Genomic DNA, 20,051 nt, shown 5'->3' on the forward strand with positions numbered 1-20,051 from the left:
TCATGCTTTTCTTGTGCCGACACGCCTGAAGAAAGCACTGAGCCCTTCTCAAACCACAGTTCTGCGATGATAAAGAAACAACTAATGCGAATGCTGTTTGTTTCATAGCTGTGAAGGAGTGAGAACCAAGGATTTCAAATCGAATCTTAGCATTAGCAACATTCTGTTTGTTTTTTCACACTGTTTTATTGGGCATATGCCTATTTGCCAAGCACAACGCTGTAGATTAAATGGCTAAACAGCTCCTTCCTGGAACCTTATCACTTTCTATTATGTAAGGCAAACATACTCCAGCAGTCTAGTTGCTATCAGATGAGCACAGGAAGTGATTAGGTACCAGGAAGCATCAGAGGAATCTATAGTATGGGTCCGGTGATAATGTTGCTATGCTAGTAAGTGGTCAGAAATGGAATTTAAAACATGGGTTATCATTCTTTTATGCGTCAAAGTAAGTTCGAGGTGAACATAAAAATTGACAAACTTCTGCAATATGTAGCAATATATGTACCTCGTATTAATGTTAATTACTCCTTAAATGGGATGCCTGATGTGTATTCTGGAGTTTAAAAAGCTGCATCTCCTTGTTGCAATTAGTTTTAGTCATGATGGGCAAGACAGCAGATCTAACAGGCTATGGATCATATTTTCAAAGGGTTTGCTCCAGTCTTTAATAATCTCTTATTTTTTCAAAGAGGTAAAACACATCCTGTTAATTTTATAGCACTAATACGTTATACATTTCAAGACCTCTAAAGCACTATCAATGTGTTCTCATTTCATAGCATTAACATGATTTTTTTCTCTTTTCATAAAACTGGAGTTAATTAAAGAGGAAGCACTTTGGAAATACGTCCCTGTGAGGGCTGATAGCTGGCTCGCTGTTGGCAGGTTGAAGTATTTCTAAACTGCAGAAATGTGTGAGGAACACAGTATGTCCATAGAGCCCAATTGCTACATTGATGCAGGGTCATGCATCCCCCAGAACAATTTAAACAGCTTGCAGTCTTGTCATGCTGAATGAGGCTGCACATAGTGACAGTTTTAGTGATTTTCTATTTACAGTACACGACAACAGACAATTCTGACATTAATGTTTGTTGACACAGTTCTTTTCATTTTGACAGCTAGACATTCACATTTCAGGAGCAGTAGAGTTGTCCGATATCAGAGAATGCTAAACAATGCAACATGATTTTCCTGCACAGTCAGATAATGTTAAACAGGTGAAACTCACAAAGCACTGAATAAAAAACCAATGTCTTCTGATTATCTGTTGCATTAGTAATTAGATTTTAATTTATGCAATCTCTAGGCAACCTGACATTTTCCAATAAACAATACAGGCTATTTGGCACAATTCCTATTGTCTCTTTAATCAGCAACTAGTTGAATACATAACTTATCAAACACTAGAAGCAAAGCATTAAATATTCATAGGATGTAGCTGGAGTATTCACAGAATTTTATTTTATGTTTGCACCCTGAGGTACATATAATAGAATGCAACATTATATGCTGCATAGATGAAGCTTTGTGGAATCACATGCAAAAAATATCAACAGCAAAACAGTAAGAGACTTTTGATTCAAAATCCTCAGTTATCATACCTTTAAAGGAGTGATACTGTTTATAAAGGATTATGTCTAATGAAGGTCCATTGCACGTTGGACCAGCTGTTCAGAATATTTACAGTCAGAAGCCTGCCTCCGCAATATTCCTGGGCAAGGATATGCATCCCTAACAGGGAATAATAAGAAGTGAAAGAAAGTGCAATGGTCCTTTGAGGAAGCCTTGGCTATCACACATTCTCTCAAACTGAAAACAGCACACACACACACACACACACACACACACACAGCCGCTCTATTGAGCACACAGTTAACCTCTGGATCTCTGAGAGCGGAATGGGATCTCAGCTGTGAACACCCTGAGCTCTGTCTCCTACCTCTGCTGGGACAGAACCTCAACTGAAACCAGCGCTTTTATTTTACGTCGTGTAAATGAAAGTGCTGAAATTCTCACGTATCAGTTCTCTATGTCGACCTTGGGAACTAGCAGAGTTCAGGCTGTCATATCCGTCCTCATTACTTCATTATGGGAGCTCCTTCAAGCTAAAGCAGTCAATATATAATGAGAGCGCTATGAGGCAAGTACAAAGACAAATTACCTATATAAACAAGCAAGAAAAAACAGCTTTGTTTGATTGGCCTGTAATATTGATTGTGTGGCTATGGGGATGAATAAGACTGCCACTGTATTGTAGTTTGAGCCATTCCATGTTGTCCTGTAATTAGAGCATCTGCGCTTGCTGCATATATGCTAATTAAACTCCCAGTAAAATGTGGAATAGATAGAACTTCTATACAGTGGGAGTCTTATTTCCATCCCAGCTGAGTTCAGAATTAGAATAGAACTTGTTCTCTTGTGGTATACTGTAGAGCCCGTATTAAAGATTAGGGTGATATAAGAACAGAACATAGGAAAATGGATTAAATGAAAGGCAGCCATTTGGTCCATTAATGTTTACCCGGTTCTTTGTCAAGTCGGGTCTGAAAGGACCTCAGTGATTCAGCATCAACAACGAGGTCTGGTAACCCATGGTAACCCCTTCCACACCCTCACCGCCCTCTGTTTAAAGAAGGGTCTGCTACCTGTCCATTATAAAAATGAATGTTAAAGCATAACAAAGTGTTTTAAAGCAAGGTAACAGCTCATTGAAAGTATGGCAAAGCACAGTCAGAATGTAAGAGCAGGCTGTACTGCAATGCCAATGCGCCCGTCCTGACTGGAATAGACGAGGCAAAGTGTCTGCAGGATTCGTTGTTCTAATCTTGTAAGAGAATAATTCAGCTTCTTTCATCATGAGCACCCTAAACCGCCCCCTGACCCTCTCAGCACGGCTTGGGATTTGACACTTGCTCCATCCAGCCCTCTTCTTTCTGAGCTTGCTGTGTGTTAATGGGGTTTACTGTACAGATCCTGGAAGACGGAAACACAACATCAACACACTGGGGTATTAGGAGCTCTTTGTATATATCTCATGGAGGTCTTTGTTGATTGCTTTGTTTGTTGTGTATCTAAGCGGCAGAAGCAGAATCAGTCAGTAAATGGACAGTAATTATAGGGATATGATTTTAAAGTGGGCTGTTTTATTATTTTATTATCATGTATTTTGCTTTTGGCAGTGTGGGTTTTTATGGTTCAGCATAATATGCCAAAGGTTCATATTTCTTTATGGTGGTATTTGTAGGTTGTTATATGATACATATTTGCATTTGCAAACAGTACAGACTCTTAGCTAGTGATAACATACACTTCCTTGCCACTTTATAAGAACCTGTAGCTAATATGGGTTCAGGCCACAGCCTACTATCATGCCTGGTAGACTGTTTGCACAGTGCTGCTGGAAATGTATGTCACACCACGTGATCAACCTAATTTATAATTAAGGGTGATGCCAAACCCAATTGGGTAGACAGGTCCTAATAAAATGGGCATGACATTCCCTTAAAGAAAAAAAAAATGGAAATACCCTAGCAGAATCATTAGCTGGCCACTTTATTAATACGGTAGCCCACTGTTACTGCAATTGATTACCAGTATGTATTGGTTTCATAGCATTTAAAACCATTGGCGAGTCAAAATACCATTTTACCAATAGCTCAAAGCATTGGAGCAGCCTTTGTGGTACCATGGACCTATTGCTGTCATTGGAGTTCTGCTGCATTGGCATTGAATAGGTAGGTAATGGTTGTTTTTGTGAACGTGTCTTTGCAATTGCAGAACGGTTATACGCACTCGTATTTGGTTGTTGAGATACCGCGGTGCTAATTGTAGTAATAAACCAATTCAGGGTAGACAATTGAATTTTTCAAATGTATCCAGCGGAACAGAAAAGGTTTGCAGTTTCTCCTGAAGAGGGCGACAGTGGAGGCTCTGGCGTTACACCAAGAGGGCTGGGTTTAGCGTTACACGGGTCTGTCGCTGCTTGCTGCTCAATGCAGTTCAGGGAGCGACGGAGAGGCGGTTAGGCAGCACGGGGGACTGGGTTGGAAGCAGAACCCCGATGAATAAGCTTGGTTAGGGTACAGAACACACTAGTCTGTGGGGAGTTGCGTATTGCAGGGGAATTCTGCAGACAGTGGTTAAGGAATTTAAGAAGAAAAGGCTAGGGATTTAAGGTAGAGAGTTCCTTATCAGTGCATTTGCTGTGCAATCAGCTTTTTTTTAAACCTGCCCGTACCTGCCAGGGAGAGGCAACCTGAACCGGGGGAAGTCGGGATAAGCAGCGAGGTTGCACTGGTGAATTCGCCAGAGCATCGCTGAGGGAAAGGAGGAGACGCCAACGTCATTCATACACAGGGATTATTATTATTGCTTTTATTATCGTTTGTAAACGACTGAATTGTGGGTTTGCAACCATCGGGGCTGCAGAATCTGAACGGGACATCCGAGTACAAGTTGGAAGGTATTGTTGTTTGGGCAGCTGGAAATCTCGCTCGGTTGCAGCCGTTTTAATAATTATCCCGTGATACTAGCTAGATACCGCTTCAAGATGCCTCTTGCACAACTAGCAGACCCCTGGCCCAAAATGGAGCTCATCCATCTGGAAACCGAGGTAAGAAAAAATACAGGTCACACACACACTAAATCATTTTTTTAATAAATACGTTTAAAATGTAGCACGCTTATTGTAATGATCACCTGGATGCATGCTAGCTACATGTGCAGTGGCAGAGCAACACTCAGCGTAAACACGAATTACATTTTTGCAAAGTGTATTTTGTTGAATCCGAAACCGTAAGTCCATTAGGCACTGTGTATTTGGCTGTAGTCTGCAGGGTGGGGAGGAACGAAACTGAGCTATGCAATGGGTTGTTTGTTGTATAGGTTGCGCAACATTGTGTAGTTTTAACGAACTCAGTGGATTTTTTTTTTTTTTTTTGGAGAGAGAAATGCTATTTATGAATGCGTGATTGGACTGGGACTGTTTCAGTTTGCAGTATACTACCATACACTCTGTACCGGGCAAAACAAAAGCATTGTGCAGTATACATATATTAGGAATGTGCCTTCTGAATGCCCCTGGGGGTGGTTTACATCTCTTAACATGTTACAAACTTGCCTTTTTCAAAAGCGCTTACAGTCGCGCCTTGTCAGGTAACATTGTGATATGACTTAAGAAGTAAGCTAGTCAATGCAAGTCTCCATTACTCCGTACCTAACTAGACAAAATATATTTGCCGTTTCACAAGAACCAACGTGTTTTTGAACTTTACGTTTATTTTTATGTCTACAGCGCCTCATGCCACAGTATCTCAAAGCGCTTTACATATCGGTTAAACGGACCATAGTATCAAAAAGTAAGAACATACAAAAGTAAATATTTATAGTAATAATGATATCAATAGTAACAAAAATAAAAAAAAAACAATAAATTAATAACGACAGAAAACACAATGTCTAAAAACAGAAATAAACAAACAAAGCAGAAACAGTGCTGTTTGTAATTCATGTTGTTACAATATACAGCTTGATGTGTGACTTGTTGACCTGCAGTAAAGTTACAGGTACCTCCAGCTGAGTAAAGGTAGACTGAACAGCGGCTATATAGGATATATGAGGATGTCTTGTAGGACTGCAAGCAAAATAGTTACTGTAATTATTGACCATTGTTTTGTGGTTTCTTCTTTTTTGATACTGCATGCTTTTGGTCTGTTTAACCCACATGTACATTGTTTTGAGATACTGTGGTATGACATGGGCCTATATAAATAACATTAATTTAAACTGTTGGTGACTCACATGTTTGTTCTTGAAATGGCAAATATATAGCGCCAGCCTCTGCAAAGACTAATTGAAGTAGGACAGACTGTATGTTTAAAATCACAGTGAAGACCTGACTCAATCCTATGGCAGTGTTTAAATTTCCTGACCATGTGTGGCTGTAAGCACTTTTGAAAGGCAGGTTTGTAACATTAAATGAGATGTAAAAACACACCATTGTTTATAATGCAATTTATGGTAGAGCACTTAAGTTTTCTGTTGGTTTGACGTTATCAAAATGTTGATGATGGAAATAAGACTCCAATACCATAAACAGCTTTACCCGTTCTAATCTGCTGGAGATGTGCAGACACTGTACAGTGAGCTGCACTGGGACTGGTGCACTGCAAGGTGGTGCTGTGGGTGGGGATCAGTGAATGTTGCAGAGATTAGAATGATCAAACTTCATTTAGTATCCAGGAGTTTATTGGCAGGCTTACTGGTAACTTGTCTCCCTGCCAGGTTATTTTCTGGTGAGTCACTTTGAAATCTCCCACTGCAAGTCGGTTTGATCAATGACAGCCAACGCGGTATGTTCAGTACCTGAAAACCCTATTGTTTGTTTAACGCAGAAAGATGTCTGAACTACAGTTGCCTTTTAATCAAAGCTATTGCTTTCCTGGTATAAATGAGCACCTACACTCACTCACAACACTTAAAAGGTCTCTGCTTGGATAAAAATGCAAGTTTTCAAATCCTTTTACATGAAGCACTGCATTCACTCCATTAAGGATATATTGTGCTGTAGGTAGACATGCATAGCGTTTGCATTCAGCTGCATGCTGCTGAAAGTATTATATTCCAGACTATGTCCAGGCTGGATGCTGTATGTTTACAGTGCTTCCTAAAAGCCAGATGGAAATCATTCTCAGAATTACTTGCGTTGCACTGTTTATGCGCACCCAGGGATACACAGTAATATTAATGCAAGGTATCATATCTTAGGATAGCATTTAACTTGAATCCTTTAACACTTGCTCAACCTTTTAGCCACACAGAGCTGAAGAAGTTGACTTCATTAAGCTACAGGCACGTATTCTGTGCACAGGTGAAATGTCCAATTACAGAAATGTTGTATCACGTACATACTGGAAATTGCCATTGCTGCTGGCAATGCCTAGAATCCAGGTAGGGGTAATGAAACGCTTTCCTGTGTAATTCACTTCTTTTGATGTAACAGTACACATGGCTTTTTTTATGACACAGGCTTCAAACACAGCTTTCCCAGTCTTGCTATTTTCTTCATTTAAATATGTGCGTTTAGTGCTCCATAAAGGAGATGGGGAAATGCTAGCTATAGCCAGGGCCCGTCCTTTCACAGCTCAGTGAGCGTATCTCAGTTCTGACCCGAGCTCTCCGGTCCTGGGTCTTTCCCAAGCAGTAACTGGAAACGTGTGCTGGTGTTGCGATCATCAATAATGATCTTGCTTATAACAAAGATAAACTATTTATTTGCTGATACATTTTTTAATTCTATTTATAAAATACTCAACTACCCCCCCCCCCCCCCCCCCCCCCCCCCCCCCCCCCCCCCCAAACACACGTGTCAACTCGAGCGTCATTCGTCACTACGACATCTTTTCGATTCGATGGATCACCGTACAGGTAGTCTGTGACACCATCCTACTGTGGTTGCATAAGCATGATGCTGTAGAAAAGCTAAGCTACCTAGTGCAGTCATCAGACACTGTGGTTAGGATAGTTACAACCCCACCATCCTCCTTCTAAAGAGCTGAGCATTCGTTTTGTTTATCTCAAGCAGGAAGGATATGGTAAAGTGGTCAGAGCAGTGTAATGCTTATTCTGATCTTTATTTTGAGTCTAACTTAGAGATATTTGATCTACATTTCATATTGATTTTTCCTGTTTAATATCCTATTATGTGTACTGTACTCTCTACTGCTTCTGCTTAGATCAGTATATGCCATTCTTACAAACTAGCAGCACAGATTGCATCTGAACGCACCCAACACTTTTTTTTCCTGAAGGAGGGGACGCATTTCAGTGTTGCACATACTTCAGTACATGGCGTGGTGTAGTGCTTTTATGCTTCCCCATCTCATCAGAAAATCAGCAATGAGGAGTCTTGTCGGAGTAAATTTTTGAACATTAAGCACAGCGAATAGTGATCTCATCTGAATCAACAATTGAGAAACATGATATTTAACACGTGCAAAATGAAATCTTAGCAAAATGTAGATATTAAAAGTATGCCACTATGCTCATATGGGGGAGAAATCCACAACTGGGCCAACAGATGTTATTGCAAAGTCATAGTTTCATTATGGCATTGCAATTCTGTTTGTGACTTTATATATGTTGCAAATCATCTCATGTGCCTCAGGCACAGTTCTGATGAGTACAGATTATAAAGAGAAAATTGGCTTGGTGTTGGAGAGAAAAACAGGGTGAATAAAATTAAAAAAAAACATACATATAACAAAAATGTGTGAAATACGTCCTTTTCAGGTTGTAGCCCCGTCACTAAATTATTCCTACAGGGTGCTTGGAGTGGTTTCAAAACAACCCCCCCTCCCCAGAAAAAAATTAAACTGTAGAGGAAAAGTTCTGTCCAAATGGATTACAGGCGTTCAGTTAATTAAATATCCCCAACTGAGTAAGAGGCCTGTGAAATTTAAATTAGCGCTGTGCTGTAGATCACTTTTATCCTGTCAGTAATTTGTTTTTCTAAGCTGTGTTCTGTGGGGAAGGGATGATAAATGGCAACTAGGCCGCGCTGGCACAGCTGGAAATGGTCCCGCACCTTGATAAAGCAACAGCACAGGGGCATTTAAATGGTTAGGATAGCTTTCAGCTCCATTGTAAAGATCCCACCAGGGAACATGCAGTGCTGCCCACATGCACTGACACCCAGCTTCAGATGCTAAATCGATAGATTAGCAGTTGGATTGTACTATTGCAGGTAAAACAAAACCCTTTGAATTGCAGTGACATTATTAGTCATTTGTCCCCAAAATAATTTGAACAACGGATGATGTATAGCAAAGGGGTGTCTTGATCATAATGATTGCAAAGTACAGACACCTAGTCCGTTAATCCATCTTTTGATTTAAGTTTTCACACAGGACTGGGGGTTATATTTTGCCGTTCTCTCACCAGATCAGTTCAGCAGCTAAGTACTTGAAGACGGTCGTCTTTTATCACATGTTATCTCCAGTTCTGAATCTGATTAGGATTTCTGTTTCTACCGCAGCGTTGAAGCATTCAGTCGAAATCAGCATTTATTGCATGCTACTCTGATGAAGAGAGGTGTGTCGGTAATGTATGCAGTACAGTGCACTGGCCTGAAGCCACGTCGCCTTGGATTCTGATCTTGAAAGCTGAACTGCCTGGGTTTAGTAAATACTAAACTTGACCTCCAAAGAGAGCCTGTAAAAGGTGCCACTTAGTCACCGCTTTCCTTTAGCGCTGGAGCTCCACCCACAGCCAGGCATGATGCTTAGTGTTCTGTTATCTTTTCAATCAGAGGTTCAGCCCACATTTGTGTTAAATGAGTATCTGTATAATAATGAGTTTGCTTTCATTGGGACTCCAAGTCCCCAGTTGTCCTGCAGTAACAGGACATGGTACAGTTTCAATAAAACAGAAAAATAGCCTGACTGATACCATTGATGTTAGACTCTTAGCAGAAGCAACACAACTGTATTCAAGCACCAGGGGACACAGTGTGTGTACCTTAAGACACTCTGAGACCTCGACTCCGATTTTATTCATTGGGAAAACTTTGATCTGCTCGAGTCGCACAATTGATATACCCTGCAGTTCCCGCTTACTATAGCTGCAGCACTCGGATCTAGGGCAGTAGAGTTTCCCACATATTTGGTGCTCAGCTGAAAACCATGACCTCCTCTCTTCAAAGCAATCCAGCGTGCCCAATCTAAAGTTAACACACTGATTGTGTTAAAATGTCTATTTGTATAATGAAGGCAGAAACAGATGGATTGCTGCTCGTTAAGAACCTTCATAAAGATAATGGCACCATTTGGGGTGTTGCTGCCCTTGGCTTCTCTTTACATGAGGATGTACGTTGCTTCTATGGCTTGGTTACATCATACCACCACCCATGTGTTTTGGCACAGATGAAACGTAATGTAATGTAAAAATGTATAAAGATTTGAACACAAAGTAGGATAAGCCCTATTAGTCCACATGAAGTACAACGTTTTCTTTTTTTGGATGATCCAGCCTTTTAATAGGATTATATGAACTGACCTGCAGTATGAACTTTCCTTCAGTTTCCAGTTCTGCTGCAGAACTGATCTCGTATACTGTATACAGCTGCTCTGTTTATATCCATGCTCATCTGATCCTATTGTACCACTTCCTTTGTACTTCAAAGACCTGTGCAGTAGCTGTGTGTGCATGTCTATCAAAGTCACTTTTTAATTGGGGTAGGGGGGGGGTTTGATATTCCCAGAAGGACCCCGATATTATTGTTCACAGATAGCTGAATGGTCCTGTATTTCCAAAGCCAGACTTCAATGCAAGAGCACCATGTGCTGTCACTTACACTTTTCCACTTAGAATACTTTGTGTAAAACTTTTCTATGGATTTTCTTTTGTGCATAGAAAGTATACTCCCTGTATAGTGTCCCATACAGTTTCTTTTAACATATGTCATACTAAAAACATAATTATACCCCCTCCCACTCCACAGGGGTACAATGTGCTTCATACATTGTGCATCATGTGCTTCTGTAACACATACTTTTCCTTTAGCGGTATGCCCATTGCACAGGCTTTGTGTGTGGGTGGGTGTGTATCCTAAAGCCTATTTCTTTCTCTTTACAGAATGGGCAGGGCAATGTGGAAGACGGTGTCCAACAAGAGGTAAGATTCAATAGAAACCGTTTCTGATGTGTGCTGCTGTGTGCTGCTAGGTCAGAGCTGGGGTGAGCTAGTGACTTTCTGATGAACAAACCCTGCTTTTAGTGGGTAATGGACTCCTTTCAACTCTCTATCTCTCTCTCTCTCTCTCTCTCTCTCTCTCTCTCTCTCTATATGGTACTGTGGCTGGTTTACTGTGATCCTTTGAACTGCATCCATCAAGATATGTCTTGCCCCTTGCGAAACAATTCTACTTCACCAGCAGATGTAATTCTATGTTGTTTCAAGTGTGCCAGTTGGGGCCCCCAATCTCTGTGTATTTTGTGTCAAGTGTTTTGTTTTCCTGGCTGCTCCTTTGACCGTCTGGGTTATATTACGCACACATTGGTCTCCCTGCGAACGACGGCGATGAAGAATGTTTAAAATCCAAGTTGTTGTTTGTACATTAAACATAAAATACAGACACTTTGCAAGAAGCAGAAAGTCTCTATTTTAATGTAATTTTTAGCCTTTTTACAATGTTGATATTTTAGAAACCCAATTGACATTCGAGTCTGTATAGCCAGTACCCATCAGGGCTGTGAAAAAAGCAGCAAGTCTTGCCTCTGGGGTAGAGGGTTATTGGCAGCAGTTAAAAGGAAAGCTGGGAAGTTGCATGAGCTCACCTTTGTGTTTTCAGAGCAGCCCTTTTAAGTGTCCTGATGAGGCTTCTATGGCAGGAGTCTGCTGCTGTTTTTCTCATTCTGAAAACATGATTGCTGTTTTTCAAACGGTCTTCATTTTAAGAGAAAGCAGTTTCATTGATTGTTTTTTTTTTTTTTTTTTTTTTTTTTTTTTGCGATGTTTTGCAATAATCCCGAGTGGCTGTGTTGCTCCAATATTGACTGCTCATCTTTCTCTAGGTCTGTCTCTACCTGAGGTTTGTTTGAGCTTGCCTGGACAATCCTTATGGTCTGGCACCAAACAGACTTAATCATTCCATGACAAGGGGAACTGTTCAGTCTGCTGGCCCTCTCTCTGATACAACCATATGAATATTATTATTGTGTCAGATGGCTTGTATCAGAAGGCAATAATTAAGTTGAACTGTGTTTTTAATACAAAATATATTGCATGGGGTGCTGTGCAATGGTCATTTTATCTTGTTGCACAACATACAAAGTATTACCCCTCAGAACATACTGTGCTGTGGACAGCAAGGCACGATAACAAATGTGCACAATGTGATATGTAGTGGGGCTTTAATTTCCATTCTGAAAGGTGTGATTGGCATGTATGCATTCAGCATTCCCAGAAAGCCCATTCTGAATGTGATTGGATTTCTGTACATGGAGTAGCTGCGACAGTAGCTGTTAGATAAGGGAACTCTGTACAGTGCTGCGGGGGTCTGAAGGCTTTGATCATTTCTTTGGTAATTTAAAAACAAATATTTGCCTGTGGCCAGTGTCCGTTTTCTGACACCCAGTTAAAACACCATCACGATTTGTCCATTTAAAGCCTATCCACCTTTTTCATTCTTTCAAAGACATTACCTTGGAAACCTCAGAGTAATATTGGTGGGGCATAATGTATGAAGACTCGCACAGAGTACTCTTAGGGTATCTTTGTTTTATGGAATTCATTCTTCTGTTCACTCCCCCCCTGGGATATGTTTAGTGGCACTAAGTGCCTCTCTTGGTGAGGAAAAAATGAATTTAAAAGCAGCCTTTTTTTTTTTTATTTAATTTCAATGGTTCCACTGCCATTTGCACAGGGGTTTAAAAAGAGGTTTTAGTCCGTTTAGTCTTCAGTCTGTGTCTTTGGATAGAGCCAGAAGGAGTGGTCAGCAGTAATGTATTTATAGACCTTGTTATCAATCATTTATAAGCTATCCTTAATCTTAAGTGTTACCAATCTTCAATTTGCCTTGCAGTTACAGTGTATTATCGGTCTGTGAGGGTTGCTTCCTGTTTGTTAATCGCAAAAGGAACCTGAACAAACCTGATTTTGTGTTTTCGACTTGTCGCCTGTCAAATGCAATGAAGATCTAGTGTTGCAATAACTTTGGTGAAGGTTTGTCAGTTACAGGAAAACCATTCAGTTCCATTGTGGGGGGGGGGGGGGGGGCGGATTCATTAGTGAGGCATTATTGGCATTGAAAGTTATTAATGCTTAGAAATATTCAGTGCGGCTTCACGTTTGTGGGAACACTTCACATTCCTTGTACGCTGTAATTCTTTAACAGAAAAATACAAAGGCTCAATCTAGTGTTTAGAACTGCATGCAGACAAGTTTACTGCTGTTTCGATTGGTATGTCAGCAGTCATTCAAGCATATTCAGGCATTCTGCTTTGGAGTGCTGGTTTAGCTTCAGTGGATAAAGCAGCATATTATTATATCGCAGATGGATCTATGATGGGCCTGGTTTGAAAGGGAAGGGGTGCTTTGAACTGTTTTGAAAAGTATTGCAGTAATGCTGTCTCCATGGCTGCCAGTCTCGTCCCTCTGCCCCTCTCGGTGACGTCTATAGGGGTCCAAAACAGTAAATCAATGTGGTTTAAGTTAACAGCCACAAATCATCCATCCATTCCTAGCAAATCAAAAAGCCAAGTTTCAAAACGTCTAATTTCACCGTAAGTGTGCACGGAAGACTCCCAACTGACAGAAATTTGAATGATATGACTAACTGCATTACTTCGGTATTTTTAAATGAAAACATGACTTATTAAAGCATTAAGAGTTGACACTATATCTTGTGGTATAAGAGCCCTCTCATCAAAAGAAGACTCTCTAATACCATAGGAGACCGGGTCAACAGTTTATAGACAAACGAACCTGCATTCAAAATTGCTGTGAGGGGTCAAACTAAATGGACGACGTTGACAGCTATTGGGGATAGCATTACAATGTTACATTGAAAGCTTATGCTATGTGACATAAAGCCCAATGGCTGTTCTTTATTTCATGTTTTGAAACTATTGGTTCTCAAAAAGCTAAATATTGCAGCAGACATTACCCTGCCTAAAAAATGATCTAGTGTAGACCTCATCATTTTAAATGGAGCTCTGCTGTACACATGCACCTCACGAGTGAGGCAATGGTGGCGTTGCAAATCTGGTTATTGGTTTGTCTGGAGTGCAGTATAGTATCACAGGTGAATTCCAGGCTATCGAGGTGGTAGAAATGTGTCAAAAGGGAAACTCCTGACAGGAATATTTTTCTGTGCCTTGTTAAGCTGTGACGAACCTGGAAGACGGATCGCTAAAGCCGGTCCACTTAACGCTGCGAACACAGTGGGTTTAAATTGACTGCCTGGAATGTTGCTGCTGCATTGGAATTGTTGCTCACGAAAGCAAACAAAGTGTAACGGCATTACTGATCAGGCCTGTAGAGTGAAAAACGATGATTTCCTTCACTTCAACCTCAACACCCAGCATAGCATGTGGGCGCACATCGTACTGGAAAAATAACATCTCTTTGTGAAAGACACTTGAATGATTTTTAATAAATGATTCTGTAGTGTGTGTGTACAGTAAGTGTGTGCTAAACACACAGTTTAGCTAGATATGCACAGTATAGCTAGATATATAGGATCTGTTAATGAATGATATTTTATGTGAAAGAGTAATATTTACTTTTAGTAAAAACATTCTATATGAAAAAGGGGTGCTATGGCTAATGCATGACGTGGAAATCAGAAAGCACTTCACCCAGGCAAGTCAAACCTTACATGTTACTGAGTGCCCTTTTCCTATCATCTAGCTGGAAAATCTCATCAAAGGAAGGAACTAGTGGGTTTGATAGCTGGGTCTTGAAAGAATATTTCGATCTGCAGCCTGACAAAAGTGAAACAAAATATCTCTGTAAAATGTCAAGTGCAACTATAACCTGTTAAATTAGTTTCAAAGTACAGAAAAAAAATGATTGCTTCAAATCTAATCCAGTTATTGATAACCATGGATCAGTTATAGTACGCACTTGGACTCAACACCCTCCACTGCTGCAATCTCGAACAGAGTGCAGAAAAGCGATTTACATTTCAGCACTAACCACTGCATTCAATTCTGTAATTATTGCATCATTTAGTGGACCCTAATGCTCTGATTGTGTACTGTCCCTTTTTATGTATTTTTTTAATCTTGTAGATGAATGTGCTCTGAGATTGTAAGAATGCTCTGTAGACTGAATGAGCAATACATTCAACATCACAATACTGTGCGTGATAAGGAGCTCGGGACCTATGCCAAAAATAGGAAGTAGTTCTCATTTTGAGCAATTAAAATGGCACGCTAAAGAGGTTTTTATTTTTAATCTTTTAAACTGTTCTACAATGCGACATGAATGTTTTTCTTATTGCCTTTTTAAAACATTGTTTTATATACTTTCCTGCTTAATGCGTAATTATGAGTAGACTAAGTTGTTGTATGGTATAAATTGCTTGAAACTATCCAGCATCACGTAATAGTCCTTAGTAGAGCCTTCAAGTAAGAGATGAAAGTACTGAAAAGCCAGATCGCAGCCATGACAAATGATTGTCTTTTGTTATAGTCTCTGCACAGAAAACGCCTGCCTCTCCAATCTTGAAACTCATTAAAGCTGTTCTTTTGCTGAGACCTAGTACAGAGTGTAATACCAGTCTTAATTCAGTCATGCTAGATTCCTGTTAAAAGCTGGAGATGGAGACATACAGTAATTCTGTTGTGTGAAGCACCTGGCTTCGTGGACATCTCTTCATAGCAGCCAGGGGGTATTTGAGAGCCAGGGAAGAGACCGCTGACCGCTACCTCAACGTTTACATCAATTCCTAATAGCAACAGATCAGCAACACACCTGAATATTCTAGTTTAATTGCTGTGCAAAAGATTTATTCACCTGCATGTGCCACCCAGCCAAACGTTGTTGGTCGGCAGTTAATTTAGCTTTTCAACGACTCATGAGAAATCAGTCAGGCACGGTACATTTTCTGTTGTGTGCACTGTAGATGTCATCCCCGTGCATAGAATGTATACCAAAAAAAAATAAATGCATTACCAGGAGAGGTAAACCCCCACTATTTAACCCCTGTTAACAAGCACCAACCATTACACCTTGTACACAGTGGCATTGATTACAGTTCCCTTAGCCAACTCTTTCAGCAATAAACCCTCATCCAAACTGATGGGTCACTTGTGCAATAAGTTCTAATAAGTTATAATTTGTATTTAGGCTGTCTCTCACAGCTTCCCTTCACTGTCCCCTGACCCACGATGACATCTCCTATACCAATAAGTGGAGCTCTACACACCACATACATGCCCATCTGGTACTGCTCTTGCAGCAGGATTTTAAAGTGAAAGATACCTCTGGGTAGCACAGGGCAAACGCACGCTGGGTCTGTGTGCTTTATTTGCTGTAGGTCGTCGCACATGAAGCATTGATTTAACCTGCAGCAACAGTCATTTCAAACGTTACCTTTTTTTTTGTGTTGCCATAGAAATGGCAATAACCTTTTAATGAATATAAATATGTCCCCTTCTGTTTTATTTTTATTTTTCTAAGATGCTCCTTGGTTTAAACCGCCGCTTCCTTGTAGATAATATGCTGTTTTATGATGAAGCAAAACCCATTGCTGGTGCTAATAAAGTCAATGGGGGTGCAGTCTGATTTGGGTTATTGGATTGAATGACCACGCTAGGGTTTTTATGGCGTTCTGGAGTGTTGGTACAGTTCTTGATGCAGCAGACCCTGAGATGAGAGATCATTGGAAAGAGGGCAGGGTAGGTGATGCCTGCAAGCCTCTTGCCGTGTGTGTAGGAGCTATCGGGCAGAATGGCGTTCACTGGAGTGTACACAGTGGTCTGTCTCTGCAGTGCGACATCTCTGATGATGACTTGTACAATGCACTCAAGCTCTTTCTTCAAAGAGGAGCAGTTGGAACGGGAGTTTCACTGGCAGCACCCTGCTGTGCATTAGATGGTGCTGATGTAAAGGCCCTTTGGATAATTCTAGTGTATGTTACATATATGTCTATGACAACTTGGACTGAAGAGCAGCTCCTTGTCAAAGCAACTTAAAACAGATGCGGCAAAAAATCAAACTAAAAACGTTATTATATTAGTATTGCAATAAAAACACGTTACACATGCAGAAATTTGACCATCTTTTTCCATGAGTAGCCCGTGTAGGTAACAAACTCAGGTGTTTAATTAATTAAATTACGTTATTGACAGTGTTGTGGGAGGTGTTTGACTTTTATCCTAGCCTGGTACTGAATGTCCTTTGCATTGTTTGATATCCCTGAATATAAAAGCTAATTTGAGAACCAGGCTGGTTTTTACAATTTGTTTGTAGCCTACGGAAATGCAGGATAATGGGGCTACTCTATGCCAACCATACATCTGTTTTGTGTGGCATTTTGTTTTCATTAGTCACCTTTGCTGTCTGCGTTATAGCTTGCAGCCCTAATATAGTTAGCTGCAGTTTTCGTTTTATTGCTGCAATATTACAGAAACAAGCAAATGTCATTTAGCCAGCAAAACAGACTGACTGATTCAGCTGATACGATTGTACTTTATGTTGAATTGAGGGGGGACAACAGTCCTCGTTTGGAACTGTCACAAGGGCAGGGAAAAAAAAGAAAAATAGGTCACTGAATTATAAAAACAATCTCTAATTAGAAATTCCTGACTAACAAGGCAAGAGCCAAGCTTTGAAGAATCTCAACTTGCATGAGAAGAGGGAATTCTGTTGAGCTGCATGCTTTATCTGTGCTCTCTCATATTCCAAGGTTTTGTTTATTGCACAACTTGAGCCTTTGTGAATAGGTCACCCTTCACTTGGTGCTGTTTATTACATAGGCAGGGGACATGAAATGCAGGACTTCAGTTAGTCAGGTAAATTCAAATTCGTTCTCCATCAAAACAGTCCCATTTTTTGGCGAACAATTTGACTAGCAGCCTGTTTCACATAGACGTTTTTTTACACGTACACGTTTTCTTTCGTTCTTTGTTAGTCATACAGCTTCTTTCTTCATCTGTTTGTTTGTTCTTTTAAATGTGATCCACTTCAATCCTTTAATCTTAAGCCGTCTGCCTTTATTCCCACTGAAAGGAAATGATTTGGACGGTTTTAGCTTTCGCTGTCTTCACTGCTGGCTGCTGAAGGGAATTAAGTAAAAGGATTTTATCCTCCGGTATGTCTGGGATGCACAATAGCACATTGGCACGCAGTATAAAACTCTGGCCTGACTGGATCAGCCACATCAGGCCTTTGTGTCTCTGCATAGTGTTAACTAACTGTCTCCTGTTTTAAACAAGACTTGCCGCACTGTCATTGAGAAATCTGTGAGCCATGACAGCCTAGCATCTATATCTGAAGAGAACCTGTCCTCGACAATCACCCTAGGTTCTGTTAATTAAACTGCATTTATACTTAGAGAGAGAGAGAGAGAGCCCACTGAACAGCCAAAGGGTGGGATAAGGTTAGAATTACAGCTAGGGAAATATAATTTAGTTTGTGTGTTGTTTCTTCAGGGCTTAAGGTATGGGCGAGTTACTTGCATTCATTACTTGTGAACTGAAATAACCTCACTCTGTTATTCTGCATCCATGAAAGGGCGATAATATTTGTGCCACTGCTTTGTTTAGTCTTTTGCACATATTTGAAGAGAAGCTAACTCTCCTGCACGCTTCACCAGCCCCAGCGTGACCAGTAGAATTCCTCACTTGATAGAGAGCGTTTGTCCAGTACTGCATCACTATTGCGGTCGACTCTTCTCTGCCTGTCCCGTCTTGCAGTGATTAAGCGCTGGTGTCAGACTCGTTTGAGACTCTGCAGAGTGGAAAAGGGATGTGAAGGTAATCCACGTTGAAAGATTTCTTCTGTAACCCCTGCTGTGCACTGTTTCAGTGCTTTCTTGATTTGACGAGCCTGTCTGCATCATAAGCAAGAGCACAATCTTGCCCTGAGATCTAAGACACCTCTATTTTAAAAGGTTAAACGGTTTATTTTTGTGTGATTAGCACTATTCTATGACTAGCTAATGTTAATTTAGGTAAGGCATTTCTAGATTAGTGCTAATCTGGACCTATTGTATAAAAATGACTCTTGGATTATTTCTTTAGTTTAAATGTTACAGTAATTTCAGTGAATCAAGATGTACACTGTGTTTGTATATGCATGTGTACTTATATATATATATATATATATATATATATATATATATATATATATATATATATATATATATATATATATATATATATATATATATATGTACCATTTTTTTTTTTTTTTTTTTTTTTTTTTTTTTTTTTGGAAGATTTTTATGGTATAACCAGTTTGATTTTAACACTCAAACTCAGCCATAATATTTAAACATGAACCTTGACACAGCTGCAGCATTGCCAGAATGCTAAACCAGTTTTGCAGGTTAAAGTCACATTTTTGGCTAAGTTATAATGGGAAAGAGTCCACCTGCATTGAACTTCTGTTTATTAATTTGATGTTAAACTAACGAAGAACAGCAGTGTTTCAGTCCCAATTTTGACACCGAAACAAAAACTAGTTGAGTATTTGCTTATATGTCCACAAGCTGTACATTCATCTAGGATAGGTCTGTTGTAGGTGTTCTGTAAGGTTGCCCCTGGCAACAACCTTAGTGTGTAGGCCCTGGTTCATTTCAACCCTATGTGTCCGTTGGTTTGGCATATTCAGTGAGTAACCCCCAGAAGATAGATACTTACTGGCTGTAAGCCAGGTGACCACGAAGACTGACCCAACACAGGCGTTATCATGTAAAAATGTGCATTTCACACAGTAAGTGATTTAAATGCCATTCTTGCATTTAAATAACACACATGCTATGATACAGAAGAGCATTTCTCGCCTTTGTTCAGAAGGTAATTGGATTGATCGCAGGCTATTTTGCTGTTGATATTTAATACTGGATTATTTTGAATCCTCTGTCAATGCCTTAAGACTGACGGTAAAGGGAATGGAGCCAAGAGGAACTGATGTGAGGATATGTAGTGTCTAATTTAATGACACGGCATGCATTTCAACAGTCGTCTTAACCTCGAAGGGGGCCAGTATTCCCCCTTTTTTTTTTTTTTTAATGAAGAACAATAAGATCTTACTGTAGAAACATTTACATACTCTCTATGCTACATGACCTAAAATCACATCTAATTATAGGGTATGCGAGTACTGTCAGGAACCAAAGCGAATCCAACAAACTTTGCACCATAAACACAAAAGACTGTTGGAGACTCTACCAGGCTACTCCCTAAGTCCTCTCAACCTGGAAATGGTTAAATTCCTTCCCTCCTGGCCTCACAGGGATGTCCCCACCTTGTTTCCTCAGGGCAAATATTAACATACAGCAGAGTAATGCAAAGGGGAGTGCTGAGTCCAGCCCA

At 40.2% G+C, this 20,051-nt stretch overlaps 1 protein-coding gene across 2 annotated transcripts in view; it reads left to right on the forward strand.

Moving 5' to 3' along the window:
• Positions 1 to 3,998: 3,998 nt before the first annotated feature.
• LOC121303256 (ribosomal protein S6 kinase alpha-1) overlaps positions 3,999 to 20,051 on the forward strand; it is a 52,745-nt gene continuing 36,692 nt past the window's right edge. For both annotated transcript variants that reach the window (XM_041233835.1, XM_041233836.1), the window contains exons 1-2: positions 3,999 to 4,618; positions 10,639 to 10,677. In XM_041233835.1, coding sequence (XP_041089769.1) covers positions 4,556 to 4,618; positions 10,639 to 10,677 — 102 coding nt within the window. In that variant the 5' untranslated portion in view covers positions 3,999 to 4,555. The remainder of the gene's footprint in view (positions 4,619 to 10,638; positions 10,678 to 20,051) is intronic.

Source organism: Polyodon spathula, chromosome 32 (assembly GCF_017654505.1).
Source record: "Polyodon spathula isolate WHYD16114869_AA chromosome 32, ASM1765450v1, whole genome shotgun sequence".
Classification (NCBI taxonomy): Eukaryota; Metazoa; Chordata; class Actinopteri; order Acipenseriformes; family Polyodontidae; genus Polyodon; species Polyodon spathula.